The sequence below is a fragment of the Vipera berus genome (assembly GCF_964194415.1).
Source record: "Vipera berus genome assembly, chromosome: Z".
Classification (NCBI taxonomy): Eukaryota; Metazoa; Chordata; class Lepidosauria; order Squamata; family Viperidae; genus Vipera; species Vipera berus.
Genome location: NC_138205.1, coordinates 94,634,927 through 94,653,630, shown reverse-complemented (window position 1 = coordinate 94,653,630; position 18,704 = coordinate 94,634,927). Strand labels below are relative to the sequence as shown.

At 36.8% G+C, this 18,704-nt stretch overlaps 1 protein-coding gene across 1 annotated transcript in view; it reads left to right on the top strand.

Annotated features, from left to right (window-relative positions):
• The window catches only part of DNAH11 (dynein axonemal heavy chain 11), a gene marked incomplete at its 3' end in the record, with an annotated part of 227,874 nt that overhangs the window by 65,922 nt on the left and 143,248 nt on the right, over nucleotides 1-18,704 (top strand). Inside the window, 7 exon segments of the mRNA XM_081342997.1 lie at nucleotides 10,539-10,695; nucleotides 11,946-12,091; nucleotides 12,399-12,515; nucleotides 13,830-13,968; nucleotides 16,606-16,698; nucleotides 17,300-17,494; nucleotides 18,130-18,207. Of these exon segments, the coding sequence (XP_081199123.1) occupies nucleotides 10,539-10,695; nucleotides 11,946-12,091; nucleotides 12,399-12,515; nucleotides 13,830-13,968; nucleotides 16,606-16,698; nucleotides 17,300-17,494; nucleotides 18,130-18,207 (925 nt within the window).

Here is an 18,704-nt window from a genome sequence, read left to right as displayed (position 1 = left end):
GATTCATTGAATGGGCCAAATCTGCTGTGGGAGCCCCTGTGTTATTTAAAGAAAAAAAAAGATGGGTCTCTTCATCTTTGCATGGATTATAAAGGTCAGAACATGGTGAGTGTGGAAAATAAATACCCCCTCCCCCTCCTGAAGGACTTACTAACCCATCTGGCTAAGGGGAGTGTCTTCACTAAATTAGACCTGAGAGAAGCATATTACTGGGTGAGAATAAAGGAAGGAGACGAGTGCAAAACTGCCTTCAACTGCCCCATGGGGAGCTATCAATTCAAAGTCATGCCATTTGGACTACACAGGGCCCCAGCTGTATTCATGCAGTTGATTAATGAGGTCCTACGACAGAGAATGAGGTGGCTGGATGGAGTTATTGAAGCAGTAGGCATGAGCTTAAATGGACTCCAGAAGATGGTAGAGGACAGGAAAGCCTGGAGGAATGTTGTCCATAGGGTCATGATGGGTCGGACACGACTTCGCAACTAACAACAACAACCTACATGATCACTTATACAAAGGGGTTCTGGTGTATCTTGATGACATCCTGATATACAGCACGGATATGACTGATCATATAAAGCTGCTGAGAGCAGTGTTAAAGAAACTATTGAATGCCAAGCTTTATGTCACACTGTCAAAATGTGAATTTCACCAGACCCAACTAGATTATTTTGGCTACAGAATTTCCAATGAGGGCATTGAAATGGACCCAGCCAAAGTGACAGCTATAATTGAATGGCAGCCCCCAAAGACTTGCAAACAGCTCCAGAGCTTTCTAGGTTTTGCCAACTTCTATTGTCAATTCATCCCCTCCTTTGCCAAGATTGCTGTACCCCTTACAGAACTACTCAAAACAGGCAAAGGAGGAGGGAAGCCATGACCAACCAATCACTAGCATGGATGATGAGCTGTCAAACAGCTTTTGAGAATTTAAAAAGACTATTTGCTGCTGAACCAGTTCTAAAGCACCCCTGCCCAGGGAAGCCCTTTGTAATCCAAGGTGACAGCAGTGATGTAGCAGTCAGAGCAGTATTACTGCAAAAGAACAAAAGTGGGGTCTTCCAACCCTGCTCCTATACCTCTAAAAAATTAACTGAAAGCGAAAGGAGATGGGCAGTCTGGGAGAAAGAGGCCTTCACAATTAGGTGGGGGATATTAAACTGGCAACAGGAAGCAAGGTGCCTTTTGAAGTATGGACAGATCACAAAAATCTAGAAGTACTGAAAACTCCCTGCAAATTGTCCCCAAAGCAAGTGTGGTGGACATAGTACTTTAACCATTTCAACTTCACTCTAAAGTACATACCAGGAGAAAAAAAATTCCTAGCTGATATGCTTTTGCGATTGCCCCAGTACAAAAGTGAACACAAAGAGATTAATGAGGCAATTATCTCCAATCCACAAACTTCTGCTCAACTCATGTCCCACAAAGCCCCTAATCCTTTTTTTTAAAGTTTTTTTATTTTTATTTTTTCCAACTCTCCCCCATATATATCAACAAATATACCGTAATACATAAATACATACACGTAAATTTTTGTTTCACTGTATCTACACTCCTTCCCTCTTCTCTACCTTCTTTCTCCCTTTCTTCTCTTTCTTTCCTACATCCCACTTCTTCTCCTCTCCTCTTTCCTTCACCACTCCCCTCCCATTTCTCCCCACTTCTCCTCCTCTTTCTCTCCAACCTTCCTACTTCCTTCTCCCCTCCTCTACTCTCTCCCCTCTCTCTTCTCCTTTCTTCCCTCTCATCCCTCTTCAGATACAATTCAGGGATAATGTCTGAGCAACTCCTCTCCCTAGATTTTCAATATCTATATTAGATATACTGGTAATAACATTAATTTTCTATTACATTAATACTTCTATAAATCTGACCTTCTCAGTATATACATCTTTAAATATTTATACTATCTCTGGTTATCCAATACTGTGTTGCCTGGGTCTCCCTCCTTATCTCCTCCTTTTTCTTCCATCTAAATTAGTGTTAGCTATCTTTTAGGCATATTCTCTTTTTCACCCAATCATAAAATTTTCCCCAGGTTTCATAATACTCTGACTCTGTCTTATCTTTAATTATCATTGTTAATCTATTCATTTCCGCACATTCCAATATTTTCCCAATCACCTCTCCTTCTGGGGAGGCTTTCAGTGCTTTCCAATTTTGTGCAAACACAATCCTAGCTGCAGTGGTTATATGAATAATCAAATATGTTTTTTCTTTACTATATTTCTCTGGTAAAATACCCAACAGGAATACCTCTGGTCTTAGTTCTATATGTTGTTGTATCACCTTTTCTATCCATGTTCTAATTATATTCCAATAAGTTTTAGTTTCTACACACGTCCACCACATATGATAAAAAGAGCCTGGTATTTGATGACATTTCCAACATTTCATAGATCTGCCCTTAAACATTTTAACTAGTCTTTCTGGAGACACATGCCATCTATAAAACATTTTGTACATATTTTCTTTATATGTTGTCGCCATTGTCAGTTTATAGTTTCTTCCCCATAATTGCTGCCATCTATCTAATTCAATCGTATATCCAAAATTTCTTGTCCATTTTATCATTGACTCTTTCACCTGCTCCTCCTCTATTTCCGTATGTAGTAAGTAGCTATACATTTTTAATACATTTTTCTTCAGTTCCCATGAGTATTTCATCTAACTCTATTGTCCCCAAATTAAAACCATCTGTTTTAACATCTTTTTCATATCTAGATTGTATTTGCGTTCTCATGTACCAATCCATCTTTATTCCTTGTCACTCTAATTGTTGTTTGGTTTTCACCTCCCCCACGTCTGTTAGTAAGTCTTTATATCTTATAATACTTCCCATATTAAACATATTGGGGTGTATTAGCACTTCCATAGTTGAGAGCCAATCTGGAATCTTCATATAATGCTTTATTTTCTCCCAAACCACTAATAAAGAGTTCCTTATACAGGGTCTCTGGGAATAGCTATGTATACATCCCTCTAATGTCAATAATCTCATGTTCCTCAGTAAGATCCATTCTCTCATCCACGATAATGCTGCAGCCTGATAATATAATTCCCAATTAGGTAAACCAAACCCACCTCTGAGTCTTGCATCTTGTAACATTTTTAGATTAATCCGTGCCTTTTTCCCCCTGCCAAATATATTTCAAAATTATTTTATTAAGCCCCTTAAAATATTTCTTTTCCAGTCTTATTGGTATTGTTGAAAACAAAAATAATAATCATAGTCGTATATTCATTTTGATTATCACAATCCATCCCATTAATGATAGTTGAACATTTTCTCATTTATCCAAATCTACTTCGATTTGTCTTTTCAGTTTGTGATAGTTATCTTCTTTAAATGTTGTGCATCTTGCTGTCAGGTGGATCCCCAGATATTTTACCTTCTTTACAATCTATATATCTAGCTTTCCCATCAATTCTTTTTTTTGTTTTTAGTAATATTTTTCACTAGCATTTTTGTTTTATCTTTATTAATCTTCAAGCCTGCTACCTCACCATATTTTTCTATTTGTTCTATTAATACAGGTCCTGTCTCTAGTGGTTCCTCCAAGATAAATACTAAATCATCTGCAAAAGCTTGTAGCTTATATTCTTCCCTCTTAACTTTCATACCTTTTATATCCTTATTTTGTCTTATACTTCTGTTTAGTACCCCTAATGTTAAGACAAACAATAATGGAGATAGAGGACATCCCTGCCTTGTTCTCTTCATAATATTAATCTTCTCAGTCATGTCTCCATTTATCATTACTTTGGCTACTTTATTATTGTAAATTGTTTTAATTACATTTATAAATTTCTCCCCAAAGTCCATAGTCTGTAGTTGTCCTATCATGAATTGCCAATTCACATTGTTAAACGCCTTCTGTGCATCCAGAAACATCAATGCCATCTGTTTTTCTGGGTGTGTTTCATAGTATTCTAATGTGTTCAATGCAATTCACATATTGTCTCTAATCTGTCTTTTAGGCAGAAAACCATTTTGATCCAAATGTATAAATTCATTTAAAAACTTTTTAAGTCTTTCCGCCATTATTGATGCAAATATTTTATAGTCCACGTTCAATAAGGAAATCGGTCTATAGTTCTTTATTTTCTGCATTTCTGTTTCTTCCTTTGGTACCAGGGTAATAAGTGCTTCCGACCATGAATCTGGTATCTTCGCTTCAAAGAGAAGTTCATTATAAAGTTCCAACATTACATTGCCTAGCACTTCCTGGAATGTCTTATATAGTTCTGCTGGTAAACCATCTGGTCCTGGTGTTTTGCCATTTTTTTGTCTTTTAACTGCTGTTAATTCCATCATTGTTATTTTCCCTTCTAATAGCTTGTTAAGTTTCTCCGGTATTTTGGGTATCTCTGTTTCTTCCAAGAATTGTTTTATCCTATCATCTTGATATAAATTCTTATATCAAGAATTTATATAAATTGTTGCTTATATAAATTCTCATAATATTCCCAAGCTATTTTTTTTCCTTTCTTCATTCTGGTGTTGTAAAGTCCCCTCAGCATCTTCCAATTGTTTAATCCATCTCTTCTCTTTCTCCTTTTTGATTTTATATGTCAACCATCTCCCTGGTTTATTTGCATGTTCAAAAAAGGTTTGTTTGGCTGCCTTTATTTTCATTGCCACTTCTTCATTTTCTATTAAGTTCATTTTATGTTTGTTTAGCTCCATTACATTTTTAATCTTTTTGATTTGTGTATCTTTCTGTAATTCTTTCTCAGGTGTCTTATATTCTTCCTCCAGTTTTTCCCTATTTTGTCTTTTCTGTTTATTCTTTTTCCCCAAATTAGTCATAGCAAGTCCTCTCATATACGCTTTCGCCGTGTCCCAGACATTTTGGAGTGAGGTATCTTCTTTTTTGTTTTCCTTGAAAAAGAAAGTCATTTCTTTTTCCATATGTTGCTGAAAGTCTTTTTTCATTCAATACAGTTTGGTTTAATGAGCCCCTAATCCTGATAACCCTGGGCCAAAGAAGATAAAACAAGAGCTCCTTACCGATCAATGGTTCAAGGACAATCAAACCTCCCTAACATGCAGGGATGGTTTGGCTTACAAGGGGGGGGGAGACTGTATTTGCCTGAAGCCCTCTGTCTTAATGCTCTCAAACACATACATGATGTAAAACACCTACACCTCATCTGCCGGGAATTTTGGTGGCCCGGGGCTAAAATGAGATGTGGGAAACTATGTCAGGAGTTGTACTGTATGTGCCACCATGAAAAGAATTCCAGGGAACCCCCCCTAGGTTACTGCAGGCAGTGATTGATTTGATTTGATTGCTTTGATTTATTATATTTATATGCCACCCTTCTCCCTAAGGACTCAGGGTGGCTCACAACAATAAAAACTAAAAAAGAACATGAAAATACAAAATTTAAAAAAAAATTAAACAGTAGATATGTTCAGTACATAGTAATTTAACCCCATAAAACCAAATTTAAAACCATAGTCAGTCCAGGCCCGATTGTTGAAACATCCATGTCTTCAGGTCACAGCGAAAGGACCGAAGGTCGGGGGCCATCCGCAGCTCTGGAGGCAGCTCATTCCAGAGGGTCAGCGTGCCCACAGAGAAGGCTCTCCCCCTGGGAGTCGCCAGCCGGCACTGCTTAACCGATGGAACTCTGAGGAGGCCGACTCTGTGGGAGTGAACCGGGCAATGGGAGGTTGACAATGGCAGCAGGTGCTCTCGCAAATACCCCAGGCCTAAGCCATGTAGGGCTTTAAAGGTAATTACTAGCACCTTTATTTATTTATTTATTTAAATTCGATTTATATCCCGCCCTTCTCCGAAGACTCAGGGCGGCTTACAAGCTTAGCAGTAGCCTTCATTCTATGTATATGCCTGCTTATTAGGGCTTTCACACACACACCCCAAGCGGCATTATTACAAAGTCAGCTTAATTGCCCCCAACAATCTGGGTCCTCATTTTACCTACCTCGGAAGGATGGAAGGCTGAGTCAACCTTGAGCCTGGTGGGACTCGAACCTGCACTAATTGCAGGCAGCTGTTGTTACTTAAGGAGGCATTAGCCCACTGCTCCACCTTGAATCGCAGACCCTTCTCAACAATGAGAAGAAATAGCTATGGACTTTATAGTAGACCTACTTGAAAGTAGAGGAAATACTGTCATCTGGACTGTGATAGACCTGTTTTCGACGCAAGCTCATTTCATCACCTGCAAAGGACTCCCATCTGTCCAACAACTGACTAAATTGTTCCTGAAACATATCTACTGGCTGCATGGCCCACTAAGTGAATAATTTCAGACAGAGGGGTAGAGTTCACAGCTAAATTTTGGAGGAGTTTTGTTACATTAATTGGATCATCTCAAGGCTTATCATCTGCTTTTCATCCAGCTACCAATGGGGCCACAGAATCCGCTAACAAAATGGTGGAGCAATATCTCAGATGCTATGTTTCCTACCAACAAACAAACTGCAATGACCTCCTCCCTTTTGCAGAGGTGGCCTACAATAATTCTGTTCACAGCAGCACCGGCTACATGCCTTTCAGAGTAGCCACAGGAAAAAAGTTCAGCCCAATACCTGCATACCTTTAGGTGCCCTCCGCTTTCCAGACACTTGATCAATGAGTGAGGGGTTGGGAAGAAGTTTGGAGAAACATGAAAACTCCTTTTAAAAAGACTTCCAGGGCCTATAAAAAGCAGGCTGATAAAAAGAGGGATCCCCAAAGAACATTCCAATTTGGGAAAAGGTTTATCTGTCAACTAAATACTTACGCCTCAAATTACCCAGTAAGAAATTAGGACCGGACTTCCGATTCTGGATTTCGGTGCAGCCAGATGCGCAAGGGAATTGCTTCTCATGTCACCTGGATTTCTTCATTGGGGGGGCCCTGTAAAGGGGTTGAAAGTTGCCCTGGAGGGGTAATGAGCAGAGGAGAGGTTTCTCCAGTCAGCAGTAGAAGGGCGGCGGCCCTCCTGTTGACTTGGAACTACTCTCTGAACTGAAGAAGAAAGGATCGGCCACTCCCATAGTCCATCATTTAGCCGTTTCCTGCCAAAGCCAAAAGCACAACAAAGCACTTGAAAACTGGGTGAGAATTGCCTTCTTCTTTTCCTAATCGTCTACTTTCCCTGTCAAAAGCTTTCCGAATTTGCTTCCCCTTGCGAGGAGAGAGGGAAAGGATTTTTTCCCCCACCCTCCTTAATAGCGGCCTTTGTCTACATTGGGAGAGAAAAGAAAAAGCCTTGTACTAAATTATACTGATTAATTGGACTTACTGCCTTTCTACCTTTGGCCCAAAGTTCCTATATTTACAGAAATGGACTATTCTACCTATTAATCTAAAAAAGGGGACAAAAAAAGAAATAAATAAAAAGACATCATCTGAAAAGGATTTGAAGTACTCTGGGGATATCTAGTGAATACTATTGGCAAACAAGCTTGTTTACATTTTGGACTGACCTTAGCATTAAGAGAAAAACCTGAAACAGCTGGAGATGAATTTGGCTTACACTTGTGGAGGTGGACACTTACTGATTTTTGTTTAAAAAATAGCCTCCACCAAGGACTATTTATAATTATTACAAAATGGAGAAGGATCAGCCAGAAACCTCGCTTGACTATAACCTTATACTTGAAACAATCTACAGAGTCACTGATATGTCTACCTCCAGATTTAATAATTTACATGCCAACCTTAAGTCACAAATTGAAACGCAGACTGCAACTAAAGAATATACACTTCAGAATATAACAAAATTGGAAGATATTACTATTGAGACAGAGGAATATAAGCAACAACAACAAAGTACTGAAAAAACTAATATCCAAAACCTGACTTTATTCAAAGAACCTACAATTTTTAAAGTACAAGGGACCACTACTATGACAGACAATCTTAAAGACCAACAACAAACTAGGGAAAAACTTAATACTCAACTTCTGACCCTTTCTAAGGAGCTTGCAATTTCAGAAGTACACTACATGCAAGATAGTGATGCCAATATAGAGGAAGACGAAAACCAACAAAGACAACCTGTGGAAAGCTTGGACAGTCAATTACTAACTATAAAACTGGATAAGATTTTCTACTCAAAACAGATCAACCCAGATGGGAGAAGAATCCAGACTTAACTGCTGACAGAGATGTCAGAGCAAATAAATAAAGTGGAATTAACATGGCAACAATATAATGACTTTAAATGGTTCAACCTTTGTATATTGCTGATGCTTGGATGGCCTCCTCTGGTGCAAATAATATACATGTGAGCAAATGAAGACCTACTTGGCAATTTAAAGCCCTGGATCTGGAAACCCAACTGGCAAAAAAAGAATCCTAGAGTTAGATTTAAAATATGAATTCCTAGAGAATTATTGTAGGTCATTTTGTTAGCAATTAGTGACTTATTAGGATCTGAAATAGAAAATATTCATGAGATAGAATTAAAATGCGTTTAAGTATTTACTAAGCTTATTTCAAATACTATAAATTTATATATTGATATAATGAAAATTTGACTTATGGATCCTATGTTTGATGTTAAAATTTTGGTTATGTATTGATAAATATAGACTCTCCAATTGGTAAGTTGTGATGTATTAGGATATGAAATAAACAATGTTTATTAGGTAGAAGTTAGCTATTTAAATATTGGGTGAATGTTAGATGATACAATTTTTGGTGTAATAAGATAAGGGAACTTTGGGTTGTGAATACTATTTGAGATGTTAAAGGTTAAACTTGGATACTACAATTAACACCAAAATTAGATAAAATTTAATAACAGGATATAGATATATCTTATTGAAATTGGATTGACAAAATCTTATTTAATTGACTATGCTATTCCTAGAAATTTGTTAGTTTAAATACGTTGTATTGAATATTGAGGGAAATAGAGAAGGATGCTATGATAATGTAACCCGAACTATGTATTGAAAACTCTGTTACTCAGTTGATGACTACCCAGGTATCATGATGCTTTCTAAATATATAGGTTGTAATTTGAAAAAAAAAAGAAGAAAGAAATTAGGACCGAAATTCTTGGGGCCTTTCCCCATTGTAAGGATCATCAATCCAGGCACAGTAGAATTGAAACTCCCTAGGCTTTTAGGGAGAATTTACCCTGTCTTCCATTGCAGCTTGTTGAAACCTTTTCGGGGCTCCACTTTAAGACCTCCCCCTAAGAAGACACCCAGGCCCCTCGTAGTGGTGGGACAGACTCACTATGAAGTGAAACGTATTCTTGACCCTAGAACTTTTAAGGGAAATTGCAGTACCTAGTACAATAGAAGGGATACCCATTGTCCGAAGCCACTTGGGTGAAATCTAGTAATGTGAAAGCCGACAGACTCATCAGACGGTTTTATGAGCAACACCCAACAAACTGAGTGATAGTCCTTAACATATGCTTTTGTTTACATTACAAGATCTATCCTTTTTGTAAGGGGGGTGCATGTCAACGCTGCTAACATTGGTTGTTCTTGCTTTGACAATATATGAAAATGCAGCCATTTCCCCTTGTACTTGTGTGTTACTTTTAGAGTTAGAATTAGATGATGCTGGGGGAGGGGGGAGAAGGAAGAATGTGTATGGGAATTACTTAGACATAACAACCTTGTAGTAGAGTGGTTTTTTTCAAGGCTGTTTGAAATAAGAGATGATAAGGAATGGCGGGTCACAGAACTGGAGGGAAGGTTGGCATTTCAAACTAATTGGAGAATGTGATTTATGACTGTTAGTTAGAGGAGGGAATTGTGCTTTGATATTATGTGTAGGAGGAAAATTCAGATTTTTGGCTTCACCCATGTATGTGCTGATGCCATGTTATTTGAATAAAGATTATTTAAGGTAAACAATGCCTCAAAGTTCTTTGAAGAGTAACATCTGTCAGAACCATGACACCTACATTTTAATCCATAAAGAAATATGTATGTTGCAATTTTGCACATGGTAACTTAAATGAGTTCAATAAACTCATAATTTAAGCATCTATACATGCATCTGGAAATAAGCCTGTACATACATTTACACAGGGCTTTTTTTGTCATAGAATGCCCAGAACGGAGTTCTGGCACCTTTTTTGGATGTAACCTTGTAGGGTAGGCAAGGCGGGTTGTATGATGTGTGTGAGTTCCGGCACCTTTTTTTTTTTACAAAAAAACACTGCATTTACATATGTGTAAATCTATAAATGCTACTAGGTGGATTGTCTGATACAAAATCTGCATAGCCTTAACAATGCGGAAGGATGAAACAAATTTCCAAAACATAACTTTTTTCTTCCCAATATGCTATCGCCAATCCCCATTTTACTGTAGGCTCATATTCCTCTGAGTCATTTATTTGCCATACTGTGCATTGGTTTGCAGTCTTTAAGCAAAAATAATAACATCATAAAATTTATTTATGGGAAAAATGTTTCTTTCAAAAAAAAAAAGTAACATAAACTCTTTAAGTTCATATTGCTCTTGGTAGCTTGTGATTTTGCACTGTCCATCATTAAAAAAAGTTTGTGTTATTGTCATTGTGCTTTTATTGTTAAAGGTGTTACATTACTCTTACCCAATCTCTACACCTAACAATGAGTGGGGCTCCTGCAGGTCCTGCTGGGACAGGGAAAACAGAAACCACAAAGGATCTTGGACATGCACTTGGAATGATGGTCTATGTTTTCAACTGTTCTGAGCAGATGGATTACAAGGTGCTTTGGTTATTTTCAACCATTATCTTCAAAGAAAGATGATAGGAATGATTTTCTCTTTTTTAGATCTGGATGATCCACTGTTAAAGGAGACTGAATCATATAGTATCAAAGTAGGCAGACATTATTTCAAAGGAATCTTTTCATTATTGGATGGATAATGAAATAGAAACAATGAAACAGAAACTGAGGCAGAAAAATGACTTAGTGGTCCATTTAATCTGCCCTTTGAGTTTTTTTTTTTAAATATTTTTTAGAATTTTTGTTGGATGATGGACTTGTATTTATCTCAAGCATGTTTCAACTCAGTTACTGATGACTGAGCCACTAACTCAGCTGGAAGTTGTTTCCAAGCTTCCATTACTCTTTCTGTGGTATTTAACTAGATTTTGTTTGGCATTTTCTCTTTTTATGCTTATATGTAATGTATTTTTAAAATGGAAGAAATGAGACATTGCTTAGTATTCCTCAAAATAATTGTCAGAATCCATTTATATCATATTCATAAATGGAATGTTTCAAACATTATTCCATGGATTCTGCCATCTCCCAAAGAGAAGAGAATAGATGTGTACTGAACCGGTATTAGGCATTTCAAAGTAAAGGAGAAGCCTTTTGAACTAGGGAAACAAAAGGGGGGCTAGCATCTGGCTTGTGTCATGGAAGAGAGCAATAAACATGAAGGGTCCTAAGTTCCTTTTTCCCATGAGAGGGATGATACGAGATAAAGGATGGGGGACTGACCAAATGGGGTTAAGGGGGGTTAAACCGGGAACTCTTTATAAAGGTTTACTTCGTGGAATAATATTAAGTCCTGTCTCGTTTCCTACAACCAAGCATGTCATAGTAAAGATTCTTTTTGGAATAGATTTGACTCCAAGAATTTTGTCTTCCTAAGACGTGGTTTGGGGTGGGTCCTGTCAATAATTCAATTATATATTTTTAAGAATATAAAATACTATCAATGGGATGGGACCAAACCATGTTTAGAGTGTCTTCTTTTGCCCCATTTGCAAACTTTGTATTGTAGCTTATTTCACTGAACTCAGTGACACTTTTTGATACCAGTATTTATTATTTATTAAGCAAAGTTATATTTGCAAATATATTAATCCCTATATCTAGCAGCTATGTGATATCTTGAGCTTAGTAGACCAACAAACTCTAATGAATTCATGACTGAGTATAATAATGCAAAGTTGGTGCTTGTTGTTTATAGGAAACTATTATTTATTTTATTTCTCAAATAGTCCATAGGAAACATCTATAAAGGTTTGATTCAAACAGGTGCTTGGGGATGTTTTGATGAATTCAACCGAATTTCAGTAGACGTTCTTTCAGTGGTGGCAGTACAAGTAAAAACTATCCATGATGCCATTAGAAATAACAAAAAACAGTGAGTAGTAGCTGTTTCCTTAAATACTTTAAGGGATTAAACATATTAGGAAGAGATGAACTAATTATCTACTTGAATTGAAAATAACTACACTTTTTATAACATATTTAAAAGATCCCCAAAGAGGTTTCTACTGAAAATTAGATAATTGTACAGCTTGAGGTGTATTAGAAGTAGTTGTGTATATTTTCATATCCCAGCTATAGACTTTCCTTGTGTTTTGAGTGCAATTTGCAAGGAAACTGAAACCAGAGACAATTCCTTCACTTGTAACGAAGTTTGCTGATTTATTTCTTTAATAATACAGATTCATATTCCTTGGAGAAAACATTACATTGAAAGCATCAGTGGGAATATTTATTACAATGAATCCAGGCTATGCTGGCCGAACAGAATTACCTGAAAATCTTAAAACTCTATTCAGGTAAGCATGAAGGACAAGACATTTATGCTCCCTAATATCAGTTCTTTAATTTCCAATAGTTTACAACTAGAGCTTTTTAATATATTGATTTAATGAAAGAGTTCTTCAAAGTTGCAGGTTTGATACCCAGTAGAAAGACATGGGAGATGAAATGTTGTTTTTATTTACTTTTTTGGCTAAATGCAAAAGAGAATTGTACTATTGGAAATAAAATCATAGCAAAGTTAAAATATAACTTTAAAATAGCTTCACTTATTTTTATTGAACCACTAAGCCATATTCCCGTGTTCCTTTCTATTTTAAAAAACCTCTATCATGTACTTTAATGAAGAGCAGTTTTTGACTACATAAACACATTAAATATATAAAAGTACAAATGCAGAACAACACATGATATCAGTACCTTTTCCACTAAGCACTATGAGAAAGGAATCATTCCCTTTAGCAAACTTTTAGCTTTTTGTAAAGCAAAGAAGTCACTTAGATGGTTAAACAAGGTAATGCAACATCTTATTTTTTTACCTGTATTTCAGAAAAAAAGATCACCTTGCAGATTATCCATTGTGTCATCTTCTTATATTTATTTTCTGTAACAAAAGTGATCATGTATAAACAATTATTAAAACTAACTTGAGAAAACTAACATTTTCAGCTTTGTTTGAGATTGCGATAGGCTATGCTAATAATCAGCAAGCAGCCATTGCCCATATATTGAAAGTTAGTATATAATTATTTGTTGTCTTCAGCTCAGCAACTACATTTATAAAAATCACCACCTTGAAGTTATCTATCTGTCTGTCTATCTATCTATCTATCTATCTATCTATCTATCTATCTATCTATCAATCAAATTTATATGCTGCTCATCTCAGAGAAGATGACTCTGGGCAGCAGACAACAGCACAACAAAAGAACAAATATACAACAACTATTACCTAAAACTGTATATAATAATTGTTTAAAATATAAAAACTATAAAAGTGGAACTAAATAAAAATATAATAATAGACAAAGGGCTATTAAAAATAGTGGAGCATTACCACAAGTTCAGCCATCACTAGGATTCCCAGTTCTGCTACATAATCAGGTCTTGACAGATATTCAAAAGTTTAGGAGTGATGAGGCTGATCTCATGTCTGGGAGAAAGGCCCCACTGTAGCTCCCTAGATGATGGAATCCATATCATGCCTATTCTGCTGGATCTAGTAGGACAGGCAGATGGAACAGTTAGTTTTTTTTAATTCTCATTATATTCATATTATAGTCTCCTTTTGATTCAGTGTGTTTTTTGTTTTATTTTTGTTTTGTTTTTAGGCCTTGTGCAATGGTGGTCCCTGACATTGAACTAATCTGTGAAATAATGCTGGTTGCTGAAGGGTTTATTGATGCACGATTGTTAGCCAGAAAGTTTGTTACCCTATATACTCTTTGTAGAGAGCTTCTCTCTAAGCAGGTAAATGAGATCTCTTTGACCTTGTGCTTCAACAAAGCTAATTAATATTTAAGAAAGCAAAGAATTTCTTATCTTTATATATCCAATTCATTGTATCAACAAATCAAGAGAGTCTTATCAAAATAATTCTGGTTAAAGCTATTTGGATTTGTTACTTAAATGTTAATATAGTTTTCAATGGCATAGCATGAAGAAAGTGACTAGCGATAGATTTTTCTCTTACTTTCATATATAATACTAGAACACAAGGTTAACTAATGTTAACTGTAGCCAATTTAGTATAAAGGGAAAAATTTTCTTCACAATTCTATTTGGTATCTTCTGAACTTCCCCACCACAAAATATAATGATGACAATCAAACCTGGCTCAAAAACAGTAACTGTGAGAGGGATCTTTGAGTCCCAGTGGACGATCACTTGACTATGAGCCAGCAATGTGCAGCAGCAGCCAAAAAAGCTAATACAATCCTGGGTTGCATAAACAGAGCATAGAATCAAGCTCACATGAAGTATTAGTACCGCTTTATAAAACCCTAGTGAGACCACACCTGGAATATTGCAACCAATTTTGGTCACCATATTACAAAAAAGACGTTGAGACCTTGGAACAAATTCAGGGAAGACTAACTAAGATGATCCAAGGCCTGGAGACTAAAAGATATAAAGAATGGCTGCAGGACTTGGGTTTGGCTAGTTTAGGGGTAGGCAACCTTGGCTCTTTTATGACTCGTGTACTTCAACTCCCAGAATTCTTGAGCCAGCTATACTGGCTCAGGAATTCTGGGAGTTGAAGTCCACGAGTCATAAAAGAGCCAAAGTTGCCAACCCCTGGGCTAGTCTAAAGAAAAGAAGAAATAGGGGTGACGTGATAGCAGTTTTCCAGTATTTGAGAGGCTGTCACAAAGAAGAGAGGATCAAATTATTCTCCAAAGTACCAGAAGGCAGGACAAGAAACAATGGTTGGAAACTGATCAGAGAGAAGCAACCTGGAATTAAGGAGAAAGTTCCTAACAGTGAGGAAAATTAACCAGTGGAACAGCTTGCCTTCAAAAATCATGGGCGCCCTGTCACTGGAGGTTTTTAAAAAGAGACTGGACAGTCACTTTTCTGAGATGGTATAGGTTCTCTTGCTTGAGCAGGGGGCTGGACTAGAAGACCTCCAAGGTCCCTTCCAATTCTATTCTGTTCTGTTCTGTTCTGTTCTATTCTATATAGCATCTAGACCTCCAAGATCCCTTCCAGCTCTATTCTGATTGATGGAATGAATTTCCTACAGCATTCATATCCCATTCTAAACTTCTATATTTGGTTGTCCAAATGGGATATTGTATTAAATTAGTTTTGGGTGTGAAACAGTATGGCTCCTCCCCCCATTCCCCCCCTTTTTTTCTTCTATTTTCATTTCTGATTCTTGGACAAGCCCTTGCAGTTTTGTTGAAAAAAATTTTCAAAAGTGGTTTGCCATGGCCTTCTTCCTAAGGCCAAGAGGGTATGACAAGCCCAAGGTCATACTGCTGGCTCTAAGTCTAAGGCAGGACTAAAATTCACTGTCTCTGAATTTCTAGGCTGATGTCTTAACCATTACACCAAACTGCTTTCATGGCTACTCTGTACTTACAAAAAGTAAAGAATAGTTTGCAAAAAAAATTGTTCTCATTTTTATAACCAACAAATAAAATGTTAATTTAGAAAAGAAGGTGAATCTATGGTAACATAAGTAGAATATAGTCCAAAATTACTTAATCTTCCTTCATGCCATTTTTTTATTATACATACACCTTTTTTGTTCTATTTGTCTCCTTCACTCTTTTCTATGTGTAGAAATATGGTGTGCGTACATTGTGTTTTTTGGAATGGAAAATAATTAGCTTACTAATAATTTTATTTATTTATTTTATTTTATTTATTTTATTAAATTTGTATACCGCCCTTCTCCCGAGGGACTCAGGGCGGTGAACAGGGCACATATAAATAGAGAATACAAAAATTAAAAAAGGATTAAATAATCACCCAGATAAAAACAATAACAATATAAAAACCCCATTAAAAACCCTAACATCCCCCATCAGGCCAGGCCAGCTTGTTCAAATAAATGGGTCTTCAGACCGCGTCGGAAGGAGCGAAGGTCCGGTGCCATCCGGAGCTCAACTGGCAGCTGGTTCCATAAAGCCGGAGCGCCCACAGAGAAGGCCCTCCCCCTGGGGGCCACCAGCCAACATTCTCTGACCGGAGGCACCCTGAGGAGGCCCTCTCTGTGGGAGCGCACAGGGTGGAGGGAAGTTGACGCCGGCAGCAGGTGGTCCCTGAGGTTTATTTTATTCAAAATAAAACTTAATAGAGTAGGGAAGTATTATCTTATGAATCAGATGCTATCAGAGCATCTTCATTAACCACTACAACTATTTTAAAGTATTTTATTATACCTGATTACTTTATTGATTAATCTGAATTAATTTAGATCTGACTTACTAAATATTTCATTTTAAAATTTCATCCTGATAGACCACTGGTACAGAAATGTATAATATCAAAAAGGACTAATACAACTTAGTTTCTAGATTTTAAAAAGATAATGTGGATAAGTTAGTAGATTTGGAAAATGAATTTTTGAACTTTCTTGAATATTTCTCATCATAGGATCATTATGATTGGGGTCTTCGGGCTATTAAATCTGTCTTGGTAGTTGCTGGCTCTCTGAAGCGAGGAGATAAGACTAGACCTGAAGACCAGGTATGCAACATAATCCAAAGATATCCTTCATAAATCTGCTTCCCAAGATCCAAGCATGTTAGCCCTGAAGCTTTGAAAATTCCCACACAGGTATTTTACCATGGCTATTCTAAGGGGAATTTTCTCCCCTGCACATGCAGACAACAACACCAGATTAGAAAAGCTACAATTCTTCTAGTTTGTTTTTGATAATAACATATCTGTGGCACCTATGCCCAAAGGACAACACAGTGAAATCCAGTCTAGTCCAATTCTGTATTTGTTACATCTACCAGACAGAATCTCACTCCACTAAAGTTATAACTTTCTACCTAATGATGCACCTCTAGGGTGTGGCTACCCTGTGTGTTTTCCTCCCTCCCCCATACTGTTCAGGATTGTGGAGTGTCTTGTCTTTCACCCCTCTCTGGAATGTATAACTGCTGTATAACTGCTGAGATTCTCACACATGCATACCCAGTTTTTCCCCACTGCACATTGCATCACAATTTCCCTTTAACTGGATTTTAATTGGGCTTTCCCCCCCCCAAAGTATATTTTGACCATGAAATTGATCAGAAACTTTCTAAGTACAATAATGTGTGGTTTACTGCCTTTCCAGATACTTATGCGATGCTTGAGGGACTTCAATTTGCCTAAGATAGTGACAGATGATATCCCCATTTTCATGGGTTTAATTAGTGACCTCTTTCCAGCTCTGGATGTTCCAAGGAAGAGAGACTTGCAATTTGAACAGATGGTTAAACAATCTACACTGGAGCTTCACTTACAGCCTGAAGAGACTTTCATTCTGAAAGTAAAAAAAAATCCATTGCTTTTAATTACACTTTGTAAAAAAATTAAATCAAAATAATTGCAGACAGGCTGTGCTGGGTATAAAGTTATCCTTATTGACCTTACTGTGTTCTCATAGTGTCCTTAAAATGTTAGCCTTTCAGTTGCAGTACTGTCTGATAGTAATTCAGTGTTAATTGGAATATAAGCATATTATCATAAAATGTCTCACATGCACTAATTTGTCATAGGAATGCAATTCCTGCCACTATTCTGTTTTTTTCTTAAATAATTTAGTACTGCTGGTACTTAGCTATCAGTGTTAAACAATTCTGCAGTTACTGGCCCTGGTTGCTCAGCCAACAGTCCTTAGTCTTGCAGCGCATTTTTCACCAGATTTCCAGGAACTCCAACATCTAGCACGGACCTTGTTAACCGGGGCAACATCCGAGCCTGTATGGCTTTCCAAAATTTACGTCTCACTATATTTTTTATGGGAGAGACACTCTTTGTCTGACTCCTCTGATGAAACCTGTCCAATATGGTTCAGTATGTCCTCAGAGCACACAAACCCCACAACCACATCAAGGTAGTGTCTCACTGGGTGATTATTATTATTATTACTATTATTACTATTGTTATTGTTACTATTGGCAGGTTGTTCAGCTTGAGGAATTGCTGGCAGTGCGTCATTCTGTCTTTGTAATGGGAAATGCAGGAACAGGAAAAAGCAAGGTACAAGTGTATCCTTCCTAATTTCAACTATTATTTCATTGAAAATATTATTTTCCAGGCAAAGTGGCAAAATATTACTTGCTTTTACATCATTAAGGCCATCAATATTTTTGCATTAATGTGAAATTCCAGTAGTTAAATATTGTTATGATCAAGCTAATCATGATAAGGAAGTGATTCTTTTTTCCTTTGAGAATTAAGACTATCTAGGGAATAACCAAATCAAAAAACAGTTTGTTTTTGGGGGAAAAAGCCTTCTAACATTTTTGATGCAAGAGCACCTTATGAACTATCTTTTATAAGGCACTGAAACTAGCTCTTGCCCCAGGCATTGGATCAGAATATTAAATAAGCCAGTTTTACATAGTTTATATAATTATTTGAGCATGGACTTTATTAATTATAAATACTAAAATATTAGCATATTTTAATTGCCATTTTAATTGCCATATTGATTTCTAGATTTTTAGATTTATTTGGACTTCAGTAAGCATTTG